At 34.3% G+C, this 25,907-nt stretch overlaps 1 protein-coding gene across 3 annotated transcripts in view; it reads right to left on the bottom strand.

The window, feature by feature from the left end:
* The window catches only part of FAT4 (FAT atypical cadherin 4), a 158,038-nt gene that overhangs the window by 68,857 nt on the left and 63,274 nt on the right, over positions 1 to 25,907 (bottom strand). For all 3 annotated transcript variants that reach the window (XM_046656226.1, XM_046656225.1, XM_046656227.1), the window contains 5 exons: positions 18,729 to 18,860; positions 10,603 to 10,864; positions 8,916 to 9,266; positions 2,280 to 3,202; positions 1,475 to 1,649 (listed from right to left, as the gene is read on the bottom strand). In XM_046656226.1, coding sequence (XP_046512182.1) covers positions 1,475 to 1,649; positions 2,280 to 3,202; positions 8,916 to 9,266; positions 10,603 to 10,864; positions 18,729 to 18,860 — 1,843 coding nt within the window. The remainder of the gene's footprint in view (positions 1 to 1,474; positions 1,650 to 2,279; positions 3,203 to 8,915; positions 9,267 to 10,602; positions 10,865 to 18,728; positions 18,861 to 25,907) is intronic.

The raw sequence follows: 25,907 nt of genomic DNA, 5'->3' as shown, positions 1-25,907 counted from the left end.
AACTTGATTTAAGTTTTACGTGGTTATTACACTACATTACATTCTGTTCGCCATTCCTCAGGATTTGACACTCTGCATAAAATGTAACAGGGTCATTCACACACATTAAAAAAATACACAGAATATTGCTTTCTTTCATAAAGCAATCGTCTCAGATAATTACATTCCCAAAAGTAAATGGCAAATAATATGTAGAGAGAGCCACTTCATTTAATAATAAGAGACACTATCATTTGAATACTTAACATAAATCTATCATTACTAATAATCTCAAAGTCTCTGGCTTTTTTCAGAGAAGTGGTGACATGAAACAATATATTGAATACCCTGAAAGTGGTCATACATAACAAAAATATTAATACATTATATTCATCAAAAACATTTCAACAACAGTACAAACAGCTCATTTAAAAACTCAGAATTGTTCTTCTATATCAGCATTTATACATCTACATGAATGCATACATAAATAATTTTAGGCATGTAATGTTCCAACAAATCTGCCTGGGCTTAAAACAATTTCAACAAATTTTAAAAAACATGTCAACATTATTAAATTCTTTAACATTTAGATACTAAATTGTGGGAATTTTTATAAATGAATGTTATATAAGGACTATGTTCCATAATTCACTAAAACTTCTGGAAATCAATGACTCATTCATTCATTTATTCAACAACTATTTAACCAATACCTACTTTCTTCAAGGCATAAAGATTCTTGACAAATTTTTAATTGTTTCAAGTTTGCATTAGAAGTCTTCAATATTTATGAATAATCAATAATATGAAAAACAAAATAGGGGTAAACAGAAATATTTTTTAATAGATTATATTTATGCTACCTGCTATACAACTTTATGTAATTACTATTTCCAAACACTAACAGCAAATGTATACTATTTTTCATTATTTCTGTGCTGGTCCATTACACTGCTAACTCAACAAGAACCCTGAGCTCCCTCTCACTGATACTCTTTTTGGAACTCTGTGGGGCTTCATCAAATGCCTATCATAGCTCCTTACAATTCAGCAGAACCTAGAGAGCCAATGAACTAGAACTCTGGACCCCTCTCATCTCCATGACCAGTTAGAACCATCTGGATGTTTTCAAAGCTAATGTACTTGAAATGCCTCCTGGCTCAAGTGGTGGAATATCAGGTCACCCCAGAAGTACTAAGGTGGCTTATGGGCAGGGACACACCTTGTCTCACAGGAATACAGCTTTGCCTGTGAAGTCCTTAAGCCCTTACCAGGTACACATAAATTTCATAAAGTGATATGTGCTATAAATTATATGGATACACATAAATTTCATAAAGTGATATGTGCTATAAATTATATGGATACAACTGGATTTCCAAGCATTAGTGAATTTCAACAAATATTTAATTTAATGGTAAACAAAACTACTTTCATTTATTCACATTATGAAGAAATTCCTTACAACCAGACAAGGTTGTGCCAGATTTACCTGCATCTGTGGCTGTGATCACCAAGACAAAGTGCTCCTTCGTTTCACGGTCCAAACTCTGTGTTACTCGAAGTTCTCCACTAGCTGAGAGAGTAAAAGCATTGTCTTCATTACCGCCAAATAGAACATATGAGAGTTTGCTGTTAGAACCTTGATCATCATCTCTTGCCACCACCTACAGAAGAGAATGATACATGCCATGGGTGTGAGTAAAACTAACACAATGTATACCATGAAACAAGACGTATCATTTAAAAAATGAGGTGGAGCCATAGGAACCAATATCAAAAGGTTCCAAAGGTATATTTTTAAGTTTGAAGTAAAAGACAAAAATGGTATAGAGTAGTATGCATTATTTGTGTAAAAATATGCATAAAATCAATGCACAGAATTTTTGGAAGGCTTCACAAAAGATTTTAAAAGCAGTTTCATCTAGGTAGTTGGATGTGTAAAGAGGGAAGGGAGGACCACATTTCTAACTATGTTTTCAAACTTTTACATCACTTTTTTTCTTACCATGTGCAGATATTACTGTTATACTGAGACAAAATTCAAAAATACATAAATGTGTGCAAACATGAGTGTACACAAAAGAACATAATTGAAATGCAATATTTAATCTATAAAGAAATCAATAGGTTCTTAGGTATAATTTTCATAAGTTTTTCCCTTTTGGAATTTGCTATATCTGAAATTAAGCACTTATGGATAAGAATGAGGAAGAGGGTGGGGAAAGCATGCACACTGTAATTAAATTAGATGTCTTATAGTGAACACAATATTTGTTTTATTTAAGTATACTGACCTGAAGAATTGTTCTGGGTAATGTCCCTAAATTCTCAGGGACATTTACAGAATATGGAGATAGCTCAAATATGGGAACAAAATCATTAATATCCAGTAGAACAATGCTGACGGTGGAGGTATCAGTTCTGGGGGTACTGCCCCGATCTGTTGCCTGAACAGTTAAAAAGTAAGTAGGAGTCTTCTCTCTATCCAAAGGCTTAGCGACAGTGATTGCACCTGTGACAGAGTCGATCCGAAATTCCTGATTGGTATTACCATCAACGATGCCATAGCGAACCTGTCCATTTGTACCTTCATCTCCATCTGTTGCATAGACTTGTATTATATCAGTTCCAGTAAGTGTGTTTTCATTAATCTCCACTTTATACAAAGCCTGTGCAAAAATAGGATTATTATCATTGATGTCAAGTACCATAACTACAACCTCTGTCGACGAAGAGAGAGATGGTTGACCTTTGTCTGTAGCCACCACCATTAGAGTATAATTGGAAACCTCTTCTCTATCCAGTTCTCCAGTGAGCCTTACTTCACCATCAATGGTCCCAATACTGAACTTGTTTCCCAAAGGGTTCAGCAGGGTGTACTCAATATAGCTGTTTGGGCCACTGTCTGGGTCAGTTGCTTGAGCTTTGAAAACAACAGTATCAATAGGTGTGTTTTCCGGAATGTACGTCAGTTTAGGGGAAAGAAATGTTGGTGGGTTATCATTTACATCCAACAAAATAATGGAGACTTGAGCAGTGCTTGTGAATCTGGAGGCTGGAAGCTGTGGCAGGTCATGCACCTGAACAACCAGGTTGTAGAAGGACTGACTTTCACGATCCAAAGCTTTGAGGACTTTCAGGACACCGTTTTTGTCAACTGTAAACTGCCCGAGGCTGTCACCGGAAGCAATGCTATAAGCCAGCTGGGAATTGATGCCTAAAATGGAAGGAAAAAATTAAATTTTTTTAAATGTGTGCTGATTGCAAACTAAGCTGCATCAAAAATTCCATAAGACGAAACTGCATATTTGATATGTGACGCCTCCAAACACACCTTCCGGAGGATTTAGCCACAGTTAATTTTCTTTGTCAGTGAGACATACTCATAATTCTTTCCCTGTTAACTTCTGATCTGAAAGGATGTTTACAATCTGGTGAACAAATGATCTATATACTGCTTGCTATTTACTACAGTGTTGAAATGTTAAATTACAAAAGTAAAGAGGAGAAAAATATTCCAGAGAACGGATATTTTCCTATACATTTCCTCTTTATATCACATAATTCCTGAGAGTCCAACATTAACAGTGCCATACTCTACACTATTAGCCAAACATTATAACTTCAGTAATTTATTGAGGCCGACACCGATTTTCAGAGAAGGGTAATAAAATTTTCTGATGTATGGCATTAGTCATGGAGGCTTTCAGTCCACTTTTACATTTCTCGTCAGAATCAATAAATACTTTTTAATTCCTAATAAGCATTGGCCAATGGCCTTTGTGAAAATAATTCTCTTTCAAACTGTATACGTATATTTAAAGGGTTTTAAAAGTATTCTTTGAAGGAAATGTTAGCATAAAATTATACAAAATAGGCTTCAAATATAAATGCACACACTTTTATTGGGCTATATTTAGACAATATTTTATCTAGTTTTCATTGGAACATGTGCTAAATTAAAATTTTTCTTTAAATGATACATAAATCTTCATTTCAGAAAACGACTGCAAAGATTCTTCTAACAGAGTAGATGTGGAGAATGGATCAGTCTATTGTTTTAGTAAGTAATTTAAAGGTAAATAGATAAGCAGTCAAAAGAGAAAGAAAAATCAGATTTCCTCCCCAGAATAGCGTTTTCTTCACTGGTCCATAACGCCACGTGAATTTTTATATTTTATTATAACAATGTTGGAATATTGTAGGAGATTATAAGAATATTGTAGGATAGTATAAGAATTGTAGGATATTATAAGAAACATACTGATTTTATACTCTGGGATTCCACACTAGGTAAAATCTTTTAAGTTACATAAATTGCTTACAAAAAGCTCCCATATTTCTGAAGTTAATTTCAACCATTCAGTCATCAGAAATGATGTTCACTCTTTGCCAAGAGTCTTCTGGAATCGTTTGGTCACCCTTTCCTCTTTTTTTCTTGAAAAAAGACTTTTCTCAGGATTCTATGAATACATGAGTTAGCTTCTACTTTTTCTTAACTCATCAAATTCCTTACAAAGGAAAGTTTTAGCTGAGTAATGGGATTTTCTCTTCTACCAGGTAGGGTTTGCGTATTCTTTCTAAAAATTGCTAGAGTTATTCTTTTCCTGTGATTTGATGGTCTCTACCTAATGTCCTTTGTCTATAAGTTGCTTCAGAGAAAATAGTTATGAAGACAACTTTCAGGCACTGGCTTATTCCCCAAAATTTCTAAGCTAAGCAAAGTTTGAGTAGGTCTTCGAATAGGTAGGATTTTCCTGCCTCATTATGAGTTGTGACTTTTAATCTTCATAGTTTATTTAAGACTATTAGCAAGTGAGCAAAGCAGAGGTTATAAAGTTTAGAATACTTGGGACTCTAAGGATCAGGAAAAATATGAATAAATAAAGCTAATGGAGACCATAGGTCAATGCACAAGAAGGAGATACAGAGAATTTTAAGATCTGGATAGAATAAGGTCAATAGCGTACTTCAACACGTTGACTTAAAATTCCATGGATTTAGGGAAGAAAAATTCCATCCACTGGTGCAAAAAAAAAGTTCCATCAGCTAGTGGAATATATAGATATATAGATATATATCTGTCTCCTTGGAAAGTAATTTGTATATATCTATTTCCTTAGAAAGTAATTTGACTTTAAAAATATATATGTTCATATGTATTTAATATTTTTTAAAATCAAATTACTCTCTAAAGATATATTCTGCATTTCTTATGGCTAAATCCAACAGTAAATATTGAATTCCTATTCTTTGAGGAACAAATTCAGCCACAATTATAATTGAGAAAAAGTTATGAAAACATCTGGATTAAAAATAATACTAACAAACAGAGATATAAAATTTAGTTCTATGCAAGCTTGTAAAATTTTTCATGCCCAAGATCAAAAGAAATTAAAAATACTGACAGACTTGCACATGGCTGTGAAGTGATCACCCAGCATTTCCACATAAATCAACTGGAATGCAAGCAATTCAGTCAACAATCTGAACACCCTTGGCGCACTGTGTGTGCCACTTCCTTGAGTAAACAACTAAATTGCAGAGGCAAAAGAGAACAGGACACCAAGATTTTATAGCCTCATTGCAAACAGCAGAACAGCCTCTTCTTTAGGGAAAAAGTTTGGTGGAGTAGGTAGGTGGAGGAAGAAAGAAGTATTAAACTTTAATTAGAATTAAGAAAAAAAAGAATTTGATTTTATATTCAAATTCATAATGACAAATATGAGATATTAGGTTGTAACATTAAAAATGAACTGACGATGACGATCGTTAACTTTGAGGAAATAAACATAAAAATATAACTACTTTTGTGCAAATATTGCAATGCCACCTAAGAAACAGCTCTAATCTCAGGAACTGAGTCGTTGCTTTTGCATTTCCCCGCCATGGGAGCCGGCTGTATTTACGTTACCGTAAAGAAAAGGACTTTTCATTCCTGACAAGTCTAAGTGAGTCTGGGCATGTGCTCTACATCTAGAAAATACATGCAGACAGATTGAAACTCAAAATTCTCCCTGACCATTTGTAGAATCCTGAAAAATAAAGAGCTCGGGCTATTTTTCTGTCTCTGCTCTTTGCATCAAATATCCAAATCACGAAACAGTAAATACCTTACTTTAAAATTCTATAGTTTACCCATAAGTGTTGGGACTTGAATATAGTGGGGTTTTATAGCCCACCAGATCTTTAAACTTAAAACAGTCTATATTTCTAACTATTTGTGTTCAACGTTCTGAAAGTGATTTAGTTTACATAATTCTTTCTGGCAGTTTTATTGTGTGGAGGGGGTTGTGTTGGGTTTTTTTGCTGTTGTTTTTTATTTCAGTCTCATGAATAATTTAGTTCCAGGAAATATAGCACATAACTGTGGGTATATAGTTCTGTCATGAAATGTGTACATTTATTCACAATCCATAAATGTTGTCTAACTATTTCTGTGATGAACTAGTATTTGCTAACTTATCACACAGCTGTGACACATGGAAGTGTTTCAGACAGCATTCATTTTTATGAGGCAGTTCCAACAAGGTCATCAGAGCAATGGACTACGAAACCCTTTCACAGGTCAAATGATCTGCATTGTGTATGTAGCATACATAGGTAAATTTATTCAGCAATAATTACAATTATTTTATTCTCAAAACACTCTATGGCTCCCCAATATTTTGAAGAGTATATGAATTTATTTCTAGAATAATAACAAAATGATTATCAAAGCCAGAATATTTCCATGAAGCTTCAATTTTTAATATTTTGCCTCGATATAATCCTTTCTTAACTATATGTATGGAAGCCTTGACATTAAGACATACACTATTTATCTTGTGAAAACAGCAATAGATTTGCTTTATTCTTATTAAATGATCATGTAACCTAAAATTTTAGGTTAAACTCTGAGAAAATCTAGATATAGATAACAAAAAATGTTAAGTTTATTTTCACATAAAATTTCTTTATCTAAGAATATTATAATATTAGTTCATCAGGAACCTCTTGATCAGAGATTAAAATGGATTTGTTAATTAAAATAACATCTAAATAATACTGTTTGTGAAATACTTTGAGAGCTATTTAGTGTAACTGAGACGGCAATTTTAAACAAACAAGGTTACCCTTGTACACTCTTATCGTAATCCTTGAAATTCAGAGAAAATAGGAATTGTGTCCTATATTTTAGGTCAAGGTACAGGAAATTACACTGATAAAAGTATTCAAAACTAAAACAATGGGAAAACGCAGCTTGAAACTTTTACCTAGCACAATTAAAGGGGAAAAAAAAACCTATGAAAAGTAACTTGAAGTCAATGGTTAATATAGGTCTATGGATACGTGTGCATGGAATATTCCAGCAGGTTTTCACAAAGAAAGATTCTTTTTTGCTATTTTCCCAGTTCTCTACATTTTAAAGTATGAGCATAAATGAAATTTATTCCAGAGGAACACACAACCCTATGAAACAAAGGGCTCTCGCTAATACATAATAAATAAATCACAAAGAAACATGGCAGAAAATTCTTCACTACTGAAAAGTCGTGACCAGTCACAAGGACAAATAAGAAAACATCATATCCACGGAGCAGGTGAAATAACTAAGGTTGTAATAGAGAAATCAACTTCCTAAATAGAGAGTAACCTCAATTGTGTACAAACGTCTAACTGGGCCAATCACAGAGCTGGATTGATGGAGGTGAAATACAGTATGCAATACTCTTAGGTCAGGACTGGGTACATACTAATACTTGGCAAATGTTGAGCATTGTTGTTAATATTATTAGCAATAGTAGTGGTGCTAATTATTACAGCCACTTCTAATTTAGAATCAAGTGTCCAATACTAACTTGAATAAGAGGGGAAAACCTCAAACGCACTTACTCAATGAATCCTAAAGAAAGCATTTCCAATTTTGTGAATTGAAATATATATAAAATACTGTGCTTTTTTCCTCTCCTATCTTTCTAAGTGACATTTCTAGACACTCCTGAAAGGAAACTAAATATAGAACAGAAAGTTGAGATAGAATGGTATTCTGAGATTACATAAATCATCCAAGTCAGTAAGACCAGGAAATTCTAAATTAAGGTTGATATGCCTAAATCACTAGGCATATCCTGGGGCTAGAGGCCTATTTCCTCTTCAAAGTGCTGTCTCTTGTTTTTTCAACTGACAGGACATTTAGCTGCATCTAACAGAAGAGAAAACAAGGTATTAATTTTCCAAACAGTTTAGTTAAAGACTGATAATCTGTACAGTGTTATCTCTAAGGCAATACTAGCTGATATGCGTATGTGCCAAACGGATCTTAGAAGAAAGGCCAGAAAAGTCGTATTTTAAAAGAAAGTTTGTCAAATGCTTTTGCCATAAATAAAAGTCAAACACATGTAAAGTCGAGATTTAATGAAAAATCTCAACTTGATCATATAACAGAAGTTAGAGATCTGAGATGGCCCTGAGTCTAAGCATGAAAATTTGCTAAAATACTATGAGCAGTTTTCAGTCAGAAATGTCAAACTATGCATTCTTTAAGCATTTTTTTTTAAGACTTTGGTTTTCTTTTCGCTTCCAAATTTTATCCTTTTAAGTTAAAATAACATATATAAACAAATATTTTTATTTATGGACAAAACCTACCAAAAAGCCATTTAATGACTTGTGCATTATTTAACTGCAACACCGCCATGCATTTAAGAGGCAAAAAGGAAGATAACGTTTCTAAAGGTAAAACAATTGCTCCTTAACTCTTATAAATAAGAATTTAACTGATAAAGTACTTATTTTTTAATCCTTTATAGTTAAATGATAAATCTATTCCTCAATTTTGAACCTATATTCACAAAATGAAATTTTGTGATAGATGAGTGCAGCAAATAAATATAATATAAATCTATGACATTTTTAATTTTTTTAAATATATAAAATAAAGTACATACCATCATCTGCATCAGTAACGTTAAAGACAAGAACAGTAGATCCCAGAGGCAGATTCTCCATTAAAGATGTGCTATATGCATTCAAGCTGAAAATAGGTGGGTTGTCATTTACATCTAGTATATTGAAATAAATCCTGATGGTAGTAAATTGTCCCCCACCATCTTCAGCTCGAACAGTGAGGATATAATATTGCTGTGCTTCATAATCTAATATTCGAGTCAAATTAAAGACTCCAGTAACTGGATTCAGGAAAAATATGCCATCTTCATCATCTTCATTCACAATATATGTAATTTCTCCATTCACACCAGAGTCATCGTCTGTAGCTAAAATAGCTGCTACCAAAGAACCTATCAAAAAGAATAAATTAATAGCGTAAAATTAATGGGACAAGGGTATTGCTAAGAGAACATACACAAAGACACCAAAAAAATTTATTAGTACAGTAAAATATTTTAGCTAGAGAATAACTATGAAAATATAGTGAACACAACATTCTTCAGATTTCCACATGAACACTGATACCAACATTCCCAAATACTAACAAAGCATATAGCATATGAGCTATCCAGTAGATCTTATGTGGCAATGTAAATGTTCTGGGGAATTAATAGTACTTCTGACATTATTTTTCTACTTGGTATTGCAAATTCACAAACTACTGACGAATTCAGTGAACATATATTGGGGCCCATTGCTGGTGTCAGGAACTGGGAATTCCAAGCAGTAAGAGAGCCTTATGCCCAGGGAATACCACTTGACAGCTCATACGGTCATTGCTATAAGTAGGGCAAGAAATAAATGTGATGGGAATTTCATGGCAGACATGAGCAACTCATCATGGGGAGTGAAGAGAAACCGCAATGAGAAATCATCTATAAGTGTTTCATTCCTTTGTCAAAGGAGTTTCCAAAACATACGCCTTATTATTGCAAATTCATTCCAAATGTAATTGAGAATAAAATTTAAATTTTAGATAAGAATTTCCAATAACGGAAACAAAGCACACATATACCAGGAACATGGATATCAAGTACTTAAACTCAACAACCACGACATAACATGTTCAGAGAAATAAGATAATTAATTCAGGATTCATATTCTACTAACAATTATTGAGCACTTACTAAATCCTCAAGCCACATGTTAGCAAACTCATATATGCTTTCTAAATTAACCTTTACCATAATTCTAACAGGAATTATTGTTTCTGTTTTACAGAAGGAGGAACTGAAGCTAAGAGAAATGAAGTAACTTGCCCTGGGTCATAGAGTTAGCTAGTAAGTGTTAGAACCAGAACTCAAAGGTTTTCACATGCTTTTCTTTGCTCTTTCTATACACAGCAGCATAATCACATTAGACATATTTAAAGTGGAAAAACAGTATCAAAATTGTGGTTGCCAGAAAAATTACCAACCCATGTTACAAATACTTTCAGCAACAGAAATATCTGTAATTAGTAATCAGATGGATGGCTAACTTCATCTGCTCTCAGAAGTCTAGTAATTTGCTTGGGAATTGTAGCAAAGATGGTTAATCACAAAAATTCAGCATACAAATTTTTATACCTAATAGTATATGGTAAAAGCTTGTCACTAATTAAACTAATTAATAACAGCCAAAATGTAGTCCATAACTGTAGTCAAAGGTGATCCCTACAAATACACTTACGGGTGCATCACCTACCTGGGGTTGTGTCTTCTGGGATGTCAAAAGAATACACAGGTCTGGAGAACTTGGGTGTGTGGTCGTTCACATCACTGACTGTGATATTAATTCTCATATCTGAGGACTGAAGACCATCATCGGCGCGAACCAGCAAGGAATATTTGGAACGGCGTTCTCTGTCCAACCTCTTGGTAGCTATCAGATCTCCAGATTCAGGGTCAATGCGGAAACTGTCATCAGCTCCACTAATGATGGTGTATGTGACGAGAGCATTTGCACCCTAAGAAGAAAAGATGAGGATGTGAACTGTTAGAACTAGAACAGTAAGAGCAGTGCTCCTTATGTTGAATACGTATTTGACAAAATGAGGCTTTGGGGCTTAATTTCATACGATACTGTAAGATTTCAAAAGCTAACAGTCCAGTGTAGTACATCATTACACAGTCTTTCACCACTCACTTCATTGAATAACACAAATCTCAGCCTGCTACACACTGGCTACATAATTTTTTAATTCAGAAAATATACACATGGAAAGGAGTAAAGTTGTCACTGTGGAAAATACAGATGATACTACTACTATTAACCACATAACCAGAAGTTTTGCTAAAGGCTTGCTCTGTGCCAAGCACTACGTATGCATTATCCTACTGCAGTTCACAACTCCGTGACATACTATTCCACAAATGAAGACACTGGGTTCCGAGATGCTTGTTAACTTACACATGGTTGCACTGCAGTGCTAGTGTAGATTTCAAACCCACATCTACCTGACTCTGAGCTTGTGCTCTTCTTGCTTCAGCATGAAAAGGTCATTCATTTGGGCAAGTGCTAAATGGAGGAAGCTTGCAATAAGCACCATAAGAACCAAGAAGAGAAAGGGATAATTTTGAGTTGATTTATGCAGGGAAGAAATAATGGAGAGTGTGTGTGGAGCTGAATTGGGTTTCGTAGAATGGCATTTTTTATGTTTTAAAAGCAAAGACTAAAGACAAACATTTGAGGCAAAAGTGCAGAGGGAAGGAGAATGATGCGCTTGGCTTACTCACTGTTGAACAGTTGGGCAGTGTGGAGAGATTCAACGTAGAACGAAAGAAGAAAGTCAAGCTAAAATATTACATTATGGGTATATTTTGAAGAATCTGCATTGTAACACAAACTGGTCTGAGTTTTATGGCCAAGAAACCACTCATCTTGTTTTAGTTGGAAGCAATCTTTTAAGGCTCTTGATAATGTAGGATGGACTAGAGTGGGGAGGGTTCAGAGAAGGCAGATAGGGAGCACAATTTGGGCCCAAGAGACTGGGGCTTCATTTCCTCCAGGTGAAACTTTGCACAATCTGTTTCTTTGCAGGTTCCAAGTCCCTGTCCTATAAAGTGAAAGCAGGGATGATTTCTCATCTTCTCTCAGGTCTTTGAGTTGTGGTCCTCAAAAACTTTGAAGCATGAACTAGGAAGTTGGCAGAAGGAATGGAAAGGTTGAGGAAAGCAGAATATTCATTCCGTGTTTATGAAGTGCTAAGCACTGCTCTGAGCGCCTCACTTCATGGGCACTAATTGATTTAATCCTTAAAGGCAAACCACTTAGAGAAGTAGTATTATCCCCATTTTGAAGATAAAGAGACTGAGATATGGGAGTTTGACCCCTGGCTATCCTGCTCTGGAAATTAGACTCTAAATTTATTATGTACCCAACATAATGCACAGGACAAATTAGTAAGATCTGAGAGATTATTGGATATAGAAATAATAGAAACAATAGTCCTCATTTGTTGAACATTCCCATATATTCTCAATTTCCTTCTTTCAACAATTCTATGTGATGGGTAAAAGTAAAAAAGAAGCAAAAAGATTTTTTTAATTTCAAATTACTTTGGCTGGGAATTAGGCAAATACTCATGCTGAAGATTTCAGGATAAGATTTACTTTGATGCAGGAGAAATTATACAGGAAAATTTTGTGTATGGTATGTTAAAAGACTGAAGGGTAGTTTCACAGAAATGGTTATGTGGCAACTAGGATTTGAGAAGGGGGTTGAGAAAAAGATATGAATGTCAACATATGTAGGTGACAATTGAAGCCACAAGATAGGTTGATAATTTAAATTAGAATAAATAGAAAAAGGAACAGCAGCATAAGGCCTGAATATGGACATTTAAAGAGTGGGGAGAAGGAACAGAGACAGAGATTGAAGGAGGAAGAAAGAGGAGGGATCCAGGAGGAGACCCAAAAGAAGGCGTGCCACAGAGGTTAAGGGGAAGGTTTCAAGAAAGAGTAGGTTTGAGCAGAGCCAAAAGTAAAGAAATTAAGGAGAATTAAAATTAAAGCACCCATCTGGATTTGATGATGGGGCATGCTAACTTCACAGTGTTTTAAAATCTATTATAAACCTATCTATATATTGTTAAAATTATCAGCAGTTTGATTTAGATATTTTTAACTATGTATATTATAACTGAAATATCGAGTTAAATATTATACACTGTGCTGATTGAGATCTGATGTTCTGGAGTCATACTTTTGGTGTTGAATCCTGCTCCGCTACTTATTAATTGTGTGCCATTGGGCAACTACTTAACCTCTATGAGCCTATGTTTCCTTGTCTGGACAACTGGGGTGACAATATTGCCTACAACACAGCACTCTTGCAAGGATTAAATGAGTTCAATATATAATGAACTTGAGAAATAGTAAGTGTATGACTAGTTATTATTTTTATTCCTATTTTTGTTATTTTTTTAATAAGAGAAATACAATAGGTTAAGTGTATTGGATGACTGATATGTCTCCAAATGAGTAATTTGAATCAAAATATCATTAGAGTTGCTATATATCCCAGGGAAAATATGTTTTCTGATTTCCTACTATATGTAATTATTGAGTCTTGACACTGAGATATAAGTGTGTTGGAATTGTTGACTTCAAAAATTACTTTTTGATTTACATATACTCATATAGAATAAATCTAACTTTTGCAATTATCAATCTCTAGAATTTTACTTATTAAAATATCCAGGCTAAGAATTCTCAGGAAAGATATTAGGAAGAACATAAATTTAGGCTGTGCGGGAATATAAGGCTGACATGCTGGGATATGAGAGCATCTGCAGTTTCCATGCATCTTTTCCTTCATAGATTAAATATATTTTATCTTACACGGCCAAACATATAAGGGGATGATTTCTAACACTTGAAGGCAAAAATATTCTTTCAAAATGTATGGCATCTAGTGGCATTTGCTATATTTTTGTACTACATTCCCCAAGCCAATATTAAAATTTAGTAAAGTGAATGCCTCAAAGCATTTTTCAGTTTAGTAATAGAACAGCTGAGTTTGACATACTACCCACATTTATCTTGTATATTCAGGTGTACATGGAGTATCTAACATATTTATTGTAATTGTATGGTTTAACAAAAACATTCAATGAGAGTTTTAGACTTCTAATCTGACCACATTCTGTACTATTTGTTCTGTTTCACAAGGAATTCCATTATTCTAGTAAAGCAGTCCAGGTATGAAAACAGCTACGTTCAACTCTGACCTATTAAAATGGTAAGTATTTGGAAATTAGGGGGAAGGAAAGAAACAAAAACTTATTTAAAGCTATTACACAAATTGTTTGAAATTTAGAAATGCCCTGTATACAAAGTGACTATGATAGTTAATAATCCTAAAGTTATGACAGTTTTTCCAAACAGAATCGAAAGCATCTGACTACTGTTGATAAAACACTCTGTTTTGTATTCAAAATCAGCTGATGCGGTGAATTAATAGTTCTAGTGAATGTCTGAAATGTCTGGCCAAGAGTAATGATTTAATTAGGTCTTTTGAAAAGTCTATTTATTTATTTAATATCCAAAATATGCAGTATCAGCAATACCACAAGAAACAAATATCATGTTTCAGCTGTAGCACGGTGGAAATAATGCTGGTTAAAAACATTCTGCTCTCCTGAGGAACAAGAGACAAAGCATGTGGAAGGAATTCTAAAAGTAAATAGCTATAAATTGCAAATGCATTTACAACCTTAAATAGGATTTTCAAAAACAAGTATGATACCATGAAGCAAAACTCGGGTATCCTGTCCCATCACAAGCAGAATAACTCTGTTTATAAAAGGAAACAAGAGACTGACAAAGTCACGTGCTTCTGAAAGATGTGTATCTTGATCCAACACATGTTTCAAATGATATTTAAATTAAGTTGAAAATGTTCATGCTGTTTTTAAAACCGATTTCCTTAGCCAGGCATTATTCTCCAGTGCCCTAACAGAATTTCTTTAAGATACTAATACTTTCATGTTTGATTTAGTAATTAAGCAAAAGTATACAAATAATAAAGAATATGTCAACACATAAGTTGCTGATGACCTACGTAATCTTAGCATTTTAAAGCATTCTATTAATCTTTCAAAATCAATCCATTGGACAGTTGTGTGACAATTTCATGCTGATCACAAGGAAAAGAAAGCCCTTGCATTTCAATATTGAGTCCAACTCAAATTAGATGAAGAAAGAAAACATTTGGTAAGAGAGAAAGCATTTCAAATATACATATACATATTTTCAAATTTAACTAAGAGGTAAGAAGCTGAGAATAGAGTAGAAAATAAAATAAAGTTTCATCTAAAACCATCAATATTAATTTATTATAAGCCATTCAAATAAAGGAACAGTCAATAATTCTGAATGCCATAAGAAGCCTAGGTATCCATTCTGTTTGGCATAGGGCCAACGAAATGTTAGTTCCTCATGTCAGGAGTTGAAATAATCAGTAGTCATTAAAATGCTGCTAAAAAATTTAAGAGAAAAGGTATTCAAGAAGGAAAGCAACTTCTTGAGCTTAATCTTTAAAAAATAATAGTGCAAGAGCAGCTTTACAGAAATGTCCTCCTTTCCTTTAAAGTTGTAGGTGAACCTACTTCCTAATCTTCCATCCTCTCCTGTCTTCCCCCACTACCTACCCCTCTACCTCCCCAAAGACACAGATCTGATTACAAAGTACAGGCGATAGATCTTTATGCCTCAGGTACAGTCACACCCAACACAACTTTTCAGCATTCCTCTCTCCCCTGAATTGCTAACAACCCTCCCTCCATTTCCTTGGTCTATTCCTGCTTTGCAGCCTTGCACTTTTCTGCCCCTTAATTCCCCACCCTATCTCACCTCTACTGTACTTCTTGTATATCCTAGATATCATCACCTTACATTCAGTATTTGTTTTTTGTAGGATGTCTAAGTGATAATGTAACTACCATGGGCTAGTCCTCCAGGACCAGCTCAACTGACCCCATCTTATCAACAGAATAATTGAGTGGGTTTTCAGGAATCAGAAGCCCTTGTCCAGTTCAGGCTGGTTGAGACCACCAACCAATCAACTGAGCTCATGCAAGTGCTGGATAAGTGGCATTTTTTATGTCAAGGAGCTAAAAACTCCACCCACAGATCATGGTAACACCCCCATTTTCTGAATAAGTGTCCTATGAAGAGGCATGAAGCTTGACTACCCTTGCCTAGATCATCAATTACCTCACTTCTCCTTACTTCCAATCATCTATCTCCACACTTCAGACCGCCCTGCCCCTCATCCCATAAATTGTGGCCAAAGCCCTGAATCAAGGAGACAGATCTAAGAGCATATGCCTCTGTCTCCTCACAGATGGATCTAGCAAGGAAGCTGATTTCTTTTCCCAAAAGCCGATGCCATAATAATTGGCTTTTTTATGCACATGAGGCAAGAGAACCTCAATTTTGTGCTGTAACAATAACGTCCGCAAGGTTACTTTTTTCGGGGGAGTGGGGCGGTGAGGAGTATTGTCCCTGAGCTAACATCTGTGCCAATTTTCCTGTATTTAGTATGTGGGAAGCTGCCACAGCACAGCTGGATGAGTGGTATGTAGGTCTGTGCTTGGGATCCAAACCCGTGAACCCTGGGCTGCTGAAGCAAATCATGCAAACTCAACCACTATGCCACCAGGGTGGCCCCTTTATTTACATTTTTTTAAACTTAAAAAACAAATATTGATAGAAATAAAACAAAGTGCACTAAAACCAGTGTTGATGTAAATCCAGAGAGACAGAAGGACCTTCCAAGCCATCCTCAAAAGTCATCATAAATATAAACATATCTCAAAAGATCAACTTGAAGGCAATGCAAGTGTGTGCACACATACAAACACATATAGAAAAGTCAGACGGAGAAAAATAAACATGCAGGAAGCACTGCATTTGTATTAACCCTCATTTACTATATCTTGAAAAGAAAAAACAGGGATGGAAATAAAATTATAACAGTATCAACAGAATACTATTAAAAGGGTTGAATGTTGGCATCTCCTTCAAATAATCAGTCTTATACCTTATTAGAATATACAGTCATCCCTCAGTATTCACTGGGGATTGGTTCCAGGACCCCCCTGTGGATAATGAAATCTAGCAGATACTCAAGTTCCTTATGTAAAGTGGTGTAGTATTTCCATACAACCTACTCACATCCTCCTGTATACTCTAAATTGTCTCTAGATTACTTATAATACCTAATGCGATACAGATGCTACGTAAATAGTTGTTATACGTATTGTTCAGGGAATAATGACAGGAAAAAAATCTGTACATGTTCAGTGCAGATGCAACCAGCATAGGCCTTTCCATCCATGATTGGTTGAATCTATGTATAGAGAACCCTTGGAAATGGAGAGCTGACTGTATAAATATTATAATTAACATCATTATTGCTTCACTCTTAGAATAAATCACTCAAAATAAATAAGATTCATTTGTTCTATTCCTACAGAGAGTATAGCCAATGAAATAGTCATTACATTTACAACTCTTTGACATGAATTGTCTTTTGCGTGAGCTTACATTTTTGCTATTCTGCTAAATGAGTTAATGAAATTTTATGAATTGAAATACCTAAATATATATTAATAATGATAAGCTTTAAGAAAATGCAATATCTACTAAATTATAGTTGATGATATTCATATCTATCAATAGTAATAGAAATATTCAGTCACATGACTCTTGTAATTGTAGCTGGAATTAGGAATAAACTTTTCTGTATATAAAATTGAGTACAAGGTACTAAACTTAAAACACCAAATCTTTTGTAACATAAAACTACAATCATTTAAATGTTTATGCTGTATTTTGTTTCCTTTTTCTTAGATTTTTGGCAAAATTTATGACTAAGTGCCATTACACTTCCGTATTGGCTGTTAAAATTAATCTTACTGATTTATTCATCTTTTTAAAGTTAAAGAAATAAATTTTTAAAGATCTTAATCATAGGCCCAAAATCAAGTTTTCAGATAATTCTGAGTTTAATTGATGGTAAGGAAATTAAATTTGCCCATCTGTGTTGGGCTTAGCTTAAGGAGAAAGAGGATTCTGGTGTCTGGGAACATTGTTCCGCTTTCCACAACTTCAGAACATTAATTAAACCTTATATTTAGCAAGAAAGAGAAAACAAGCAATGGATTTTTTTCATGGGAAAACGTAAATTACAAATTATATAAGTTGCCATTCCATCTAAAGCATGATGATTACATAGCTAAACTTAAAATATAAATATAGAGGATAGTAATTGAAATTGTACCCCCAAATTTCACATTCACCATTAGGCAAGAAATTCCTGTTTATTAACATAATTGAAAAATTGTTAGCTTGCCCAGACAATTTTCTTAACATATATGTCTATTATTGAATTATATATTTTGATATATATATGCAAATTAAATGAAAAATTTTAAATAATTTACTGTTTTCAATTCCAAATAAAATAAAAATCAATCCTTAGCTGCTATAAGATAGCAAATTGGAATGATAAAGGCATAAAAAATAGGGATATGTCTGCAGATATTTTCTATTATTTGAGAAATTAAAATAATTCGGGTAAGAAATCTAAAATGTAACCAGCGATTAACTGAATTGTGAATTGCGGATCAAAGGAAAATTACCTCTAGATAGTCTCTATCTTGGCATCCTTGTATCACATTTCAACAATTAATATTCTTTGTAAAAGAGCACACAGTGCTCAAGATTAACTATTAGGTAATAAGATTTGTCAACATATAGTAGAAATTTGATAGATCACTGTAATACTAGGTTTCAAAAATTCAGAAGCAGGCTCTGAGCTACCTCATCAGCATCCATGGCTGTCAGTTGCATAATCTTAGATCCATCTCCAATGTTCTCCTCCACAGTGAGATCCAGCATATCCGTTGGAAATACCGGTGGATTGTCATTGATATCCTGAAGTGTTATTTCTACCTACAAGGAGAGGAAGAAACAACACGTGAAGGCCCCACATGTCTGCAAGATCCCAATTAAAGCGTATACCAGGAGTCCATTCGACAAGGCCTTCCACAAAAAGGTCAGAATCTTTATACATAACATCCAAACAACAAAATACCCTAGAGAAAGTTGTGAAATCTTTGTAGGAAAATATAAAATCCAAGTAAAGATCATTTGACTGGTTAACAGTAACTGATTTTAAGTAGTCGCCTTGGAGTTTATACTAGAAAAGGTCCACTGAGCAACCGCCATTTTGATTCCCAGATATGCGCATCAGTGAAGAAATGTCCAGACTTACGACTGTCTGTCATTCAACCATTAAATGTTGCCTGACACACAGATGAGGTGGCATAAAATTTCTTCCCGAAATGTTGACATATTGTCAACTAATGTCTGGGGAAAATAAAGACGTTCACATTTTGTTTTAAGAAACTCTCAGAGTTTTCCCCTTTAAAGCCAGCTCTCAACCTTTGGGGGGAAAATGCGCACGCACGTCTTCTTTTCTATTTCCACTCGTATCAGGGCTTCTTAATGTGACTAAAGCTAAACAACCATTCCTTTCAGATGCAGTGTTTATATAGATGGTAAATATTAACAGGTTTGGAAGATCCTAGTCAAAGCTATTTGTTTCTCTACCTAAGAAAAAATTGTTTAGAAGGAAGGATTTGTGGAGTCTAAATAATAACTTCAAACCATGTGCTTTCTCTTTTGAGCTAGGTGCTAAAAGCTGAATATCTGATAAAAAAGGGAAGACAGCTGCTAATAAAACTGAAAGTTTCCCCAGTTGGGTCACAAAGTTAAGTCAGGAAGAAAAATCTACCCATCCATTTAGCTAAGATATAACCAGGACATTTTTCTTACAGGATGAAATGTCATGTTTTATAGTTGTACTGTAAAAACTCCATCAGATCCCAGAGTGATGAGGACTAATATGAGGAGAGAGGAGAGAGCAAAAGAATTCTGGTTTCTCCCTTCCAGGAGGAGAGGGAATGGGGTGGGGTGGAGGGAGAAGCAGTAGGTAGGACTGTCATTATTCTCTGACAGAGAATGAATGGGAACATAGGAGAACCATGCAAATAACTGGATGAGGGATTGATAAAAAGACGCCACCATAAAACAATATACAAAATTAAGTACTAAGTAAATATTATACCTCTAGTTCTGCCTTTTAATAGGAGAGTTTTAATAATAACAAATGGCTTAAATTAGTCTAGGAAATGGTTAAGACAGGCAGTCTCGGTATGCAGAAATATGTCACTTCTGGGTTTGGTTTTGGCTAGCATCATTCTCTACACTTCCTTTCAGAGTAGATCCACAATAGCTCCAACTGCAGGCCATAAGGAGCATTTCCGGCTTCCATGAATGGTTGTAAATGCGTGGGTTTTCGAATTAGAAAGACTGGCGTTCAGATTATGGCTCTACAACTTTTAGCTGGGTAAGTTTGAGCACTTAATTCTTTTAGCCTCAATTTCCTCATCTTAAAATGGGGATAATAATGTGTCTTAGAGAATTTTATGAAGACTAAACTTTAATGATGCTGGCAAAATGCTTATCGCAGAGGAAAGTGTTCAGTAAAAAGTTAATCTCGGTTTTCAAGCTGTGAGGACAGACCTATGGGTTCCTTAGAGCCAGAGAGAGACCTTGAGAAAAGGGATTCACTAAATCAGAATTCTAGGTCCTACAACCTGAATTCAACCAGTACACTTCACTGTTCATCTCTGGTACATGGTGAATATGTCCTAAGCTTTCACGCAGGAAGAGCTGTGAAATACACACATACATACATATACATGTAACTCAAAAGGCTAAAAACTTCGGATTTAAGAATCAACAACTCTGAAATCTCATCTGAAGGTCATCCAAGAATATAATCATTAACATTCATCAGAAATTATCTTCATATTACATATGTGCGAATTTTCATAGATGTTGCATAGTCCTAAAATACAGTAGAAAAATAAATGAAGAATAAGAGACAACTGATCCAAGTACCTCATAATTTAACCCTGACTTTTTAACTTAATAGAATTTTTTTAAGATTCTCAATTATCTTTCATCCATAATTTTGTCACTTGGTCTAAATGGAAATCAACATGCCAACCTTGTGTGAGGTTGGGTGTGTGTGTGCATGAGAGAGATTTTGTAAATATAGTTATGAGAGAATGTGCATATATGAGTGTGTGTTTATGTAAGTGTATATGAGTGTGTGTGTGTGTGTGTATGTAGGAAAGAATACTAAATCGAGAGCAGGGAGTATCCAGATTGGCATCAATTAAATATGACATCAAAGATGCATCAGGAAACAGTACGACACACTAGAAACATGTGGGTAGACCAGAAAGACTCCTGATTGTAAATGGTGAGTGCATGAAATGAGTGAGCCCCTTCTATATTTTAATAGTTATAACAAACTAACTAGCACACGTGCCAGACATTGTTTTAGGGTATATGTGTGTGTGTACATACATACACATACACACACGTATTTATACATATAAAATCGTCAAAAGCAAATAATATTATCTCCCCATTAGAGAAATGAGTTAACAAAGGTACAAAGGTTAAGTAATTACTCAATGCCACAGAGCCAATAAGTCAGTAAATTTTCTTTACTACTATACAAACCCGTCTCTCTCATGTGTAGGAGTGTGTGTTCAATAAACACAATGAATCATACTTGAAAAATATATGTCACAGCTATATAAATATATTTTCATAAATGTGCATATTATTTCTGTCTGGTATCTGGATCACTTACATTTGAATTAACTAAACATATTACCTTGGGCTAGCCAATAAATTTCTCTGTGTCAAAATTTTTTATAAAACACAAACTAGACTAGGTGATCCCTAGGCAGAGCACTAGAAGTCTTTCGTCATGTATGCTCTATGAGATTTGGGCCAACTGTATCATTTCAGGTATAGAAAAGTGTTTCCTTTTTTATTTGAAAGAATAAATTTAGTTATATATTAATCAGTTCAAAACTAAACATTTCTGAATGTGGCCATAATCAACCAGTTATGAACACAGATCTAGAACATTTCATGATGGTATTCTGATATACGCAAAGGTTATATTTTTGATTAAGGATACCATAGGTCATCCATTTAATAAGTCAGGCTGTCTTTTTTCCCAAAATCAGTGTTAGATTGTCAATCAAAAAGTTAAGAACTTCATGTTCCATTTGTTTTTTGGAAAATCTGGGTATTTTCTCTTAATTGTCCAGTCCCTCAGTCCCTCTTCTCTACTCCACAATTTCTCAGAGATTCCTGGAAAGCTTTCTGCCCACCTTCTCTAAGTTCTCTCCATTCCTGGAGCACGAATTATCTAGGAGAGGAGATGTGAACTCATTGGCACAGGTAGGTGTTATCCTGCAACCCCTTCACTTCTCCTGACCCTTTGTGCCATGTGTCTACCCATCAAGAATTCCAAGACTGTGGACTCTGTTTGTCTATAAAGTGGTCACTGATTACAATGTTTATTCATTCAATATTGTAGAATCTACCACGTAATAGGCATACGTTAGTCACAAAAAATACAGAAGAAAATAAGACAGGTCATGGTCCCTTGCACGGAAGAAGGAAAGTTTGAAAATAGAAATATATACAAATAGAAACATTTACAGTTATCTTTGGGAAAACACATTGCTGACATCTTGTTTCCAAGAAGTTTGCCCCCTACGCCAATGATCATTCTTTAAACTGGCTTACATCTTGCCCTTGGCGGTTACCATCCTCCTGACGATTCCAGATCCTCACATGTGCTTGGCTCACTCTTGGATCTGCCACCAACCTAAGAGTCTTATTCCATTACTATGCTTTCTTTGGACTAAGATTTGGTATGATTTGTTTTGAAAGGTTATCATATAAAACACAGGAATCAAACAAAGTTTAGAGAAGATATCTGGAAAAAAGAATTAAGTCAAGACTCTTTTCTTTCTGTACAATTTAGATCCCTTTAAATAATACAGACAATGGTTATTAGTGGTTTATTTTAAAATTCTGAGATCTTTCTTTAAAAATAGTCTATAATTCCTAAAGTAAACAATGTATATGTTGAAAAATACATTCCATTCTTTCACAAGACAAACCAAAAACTACTGCATAGCTAAGCTTTGAGGGCTAGCACTGCCCCTTTAATGCTTTACATTTATCTTGTACATTTGTTTAGACTTGAATAAAGAAAATAAGTGCACCTAAATACTCACTTTGAAAAAAACCCACAAAATCACATTTTGAACTCGGAAGCTTCCCTTCACAAATGGCTGTATTTTAAATGAAAACAAAGCAAATAAAAACTGCCAACAGCTTCCATAATTTAAGTCTAGGCAGCATTCCCAAGGTATCAATTCTGAAAGTTCATGAAAATTGACTCTCCAAGATGAAAGAAACATTACACCATGAAGATAAGGCAGTTGCATATTTTACGTCTGCCTATCGAGTGTTGACCTTTGTCCTAGCTATTTGGCCCTTCGGGAACATATGTGGTTTCACCTGCTACAATTACAGGGGCAGTTGGCAGCTTTGTGGTTGACTTAATCATAACAAAAACATCAGCTGCAGCCAATTGTCCACTGCTACCACCTCCGTCACCATTTAGGTACCTCCAGAATAATGACTTTCTCAGCTCAGACACCTGATCCCTGGGCAGTGAAACCCTGGTAAATGAACAATTATATTTAGAGGCAAAAACATGACAGAGACTAAGGGAGCTAATGACCTATTAATTCAAAAACGGTCAGTCTTTTGGTAGTTTAATAAAAGTAAAAGTTAAATAAAGAATATGGCTTTACATATTGTCACTAAATTTGCTTAAGGAAAAGAGTCCTTGATATTCAGCTTGCTGAATAGTTAAATGGATATTTAGAAACCAAAAATCTTACTGTGCAAATAGTTGCTATGAAATTAGTGCAAGGCTTTCCTCTTTTAAAATTTTTTCTGTAATATGCAATCTATCATTTTATCCTGCACTGCATCAAGAATGATATTATGTCTTGGGGATTTATCGTTATTTTTTTAAGTGAATGAATCAGATTACAAGTATATAATCCATTAGTAATTGTTAATGAGCAATAGCAATTATCAAATCATTACATATGTGTAGATATAACCATAAAACATGGTATTTCATCTATTTAAATTGATATTATGAAAGTACTACATTTTAGTCGCAGCTAAGGAATTGACTAAAATAGCAAGATCCACTATGAGCTCATTCCCTGGTTAATAAACTGATAATTGCACTGTGGTTACTATCTCAACCACAACGAAAAACATATTTTTAAATTCATAACCTCTCTGCAAGCTAAATAAAGTAGTTCTTAGTGAATCAAGATAAAAAACTAAAACATATTTTTAATTCACAACCTTCCCGCAACCTACATAAAATGGTTCCTAATAAAATAAGGATGAAAAACAATCGGGTTTTTTTTCCTTTTGGGAAATTATAGACTTTACAGTAGTAAAAGTTCAGAAATCTATTTACTTGCAAGTAGATGTATTAAAAATTTTAGAAGGAATCTTAAATATCATCTGTCCATCTCCTTTATTTTACAGAGAATCAAAAGCGAGGCATTGAAATGTCAAGTGGTCTATCTAAGAAAAACCATCATCAGCCTCCTAACACTAGCCCATTGATTTTTCCAGAGACCTGCAGAGAGAGCCAGAGCTGGGAGCAAGCTGAATGATATGCCTTAGATCAATGCCTCTAATCTTTGCATGAAGACAATGATCTTGCATACAAATATGCATTTGATGTCCACAGAAAAATGATTTTTGAAGAAATTAATATTTGTCTACTCCATATATACTTTTTACCACATTCTTGCTCATTTTTAAGTTCCTTCATATTTACATTAAGGGAAACTAATCTGTGAGAGTTCTCATGACAAGGCAGAAAGGTGGTGGGTATATATTGTAAGTAAAGAAACTGTAGTTAAATTCTCTGTAGATATCAGTGAAGGTTATTGCTTTTAAAATGTCTACAAAGCTTTCTTTTTCTTAAAAGACATAATCATAAATATTCATTTTCAGAAATGATTAAGATCATTTGGTGGGATGGACATAAAATACACCAACTATAAAATAGTAAAAAGAAGATGCACCAAGGTAAATAGTGCTTGATTAGTTGTTTTTTTCATGGCAAACATAATTATTTACACTATTGTCTTTTTATTTTTGTGGAACTGACACCCCAAAATGAAATGCCTCAAATAATACTATAACCTAGGCCACATAAATTGTGACAAAGCATTGCACCAAAAATAATGCTTAGAGTTCACACGTATGACCTCCAAAGATAGTATGATAATGCCATCAAGATTGTATTCAAATACACTTTTTAATTAACAGTTCTGCCAAGAATATTCTTCAGTAATAGTATTTTCTTGCTCTGATTTCTTTAATAAATTCATATATTGCAGAAATTGGTTATTGCAAATATCCTCAGGTTACTGAAGGTCATTTGTTCTGCTCAATTTAGTGATTTCTAGGCTCTGAGATTTTGAAAGTAAGAATTGTCCTGCTCATATTTCCATTCTCATAACTTATCCATGCCTAGCATGTAACTTTTCCCCTAGAGATAATTCTGTTTTAAAAGCAAACCCAGGTTATTTTTACATTTTTATTGGAGTCACATGCTCAGCATATTTAATAAAATAGATATATTACTGGTGTATAAGTAGTGATTAATCAAAGTTGTCCTATATTACAATGATATTTAGAACCAATGCAATCTTATTGATTTCTTAGTTCTTGTGTGCCCATCATGCCAGCATGTAAAATGTTTATGCTATGAAGTCATAGCTGATAATTCAATAACTTCATACTCAGAATGTTGACTTGAAATTTAAAGAGCTTCAGAAAAACATCTTATGTATATTTTGTTCAGAAAATCTCCCACTTGGGAGATTGGTATTTAAGATCCTAAGCAAGGCCCAGCACTACTTCAGAAGCAGCTACACTAAACAGTACAAACGTCATGAGTAAACCTGAAAGAATAACTGAGCTTGTTCAAGTGTACAT

The sequence above is a fragment of the Equus quagga genome, chromosome 3 (genome assembly GCF_021613505.1).
Source record: "Equus quagga isolate Etosha38 chromosome 3, UCLA_HA_Equagga_1.0, whole genome shotgun sequence".
Lineage (NCBI taxonomy): Eukaryota > Metazoa > Chordata > Mammalia > Perissodactyla > Equidae > Equus > Equus quagga.
Note: the sequence above shows the minus strand (reverse complement) of the source record. Positions and strands in the feature narration are given on the sequence as shown.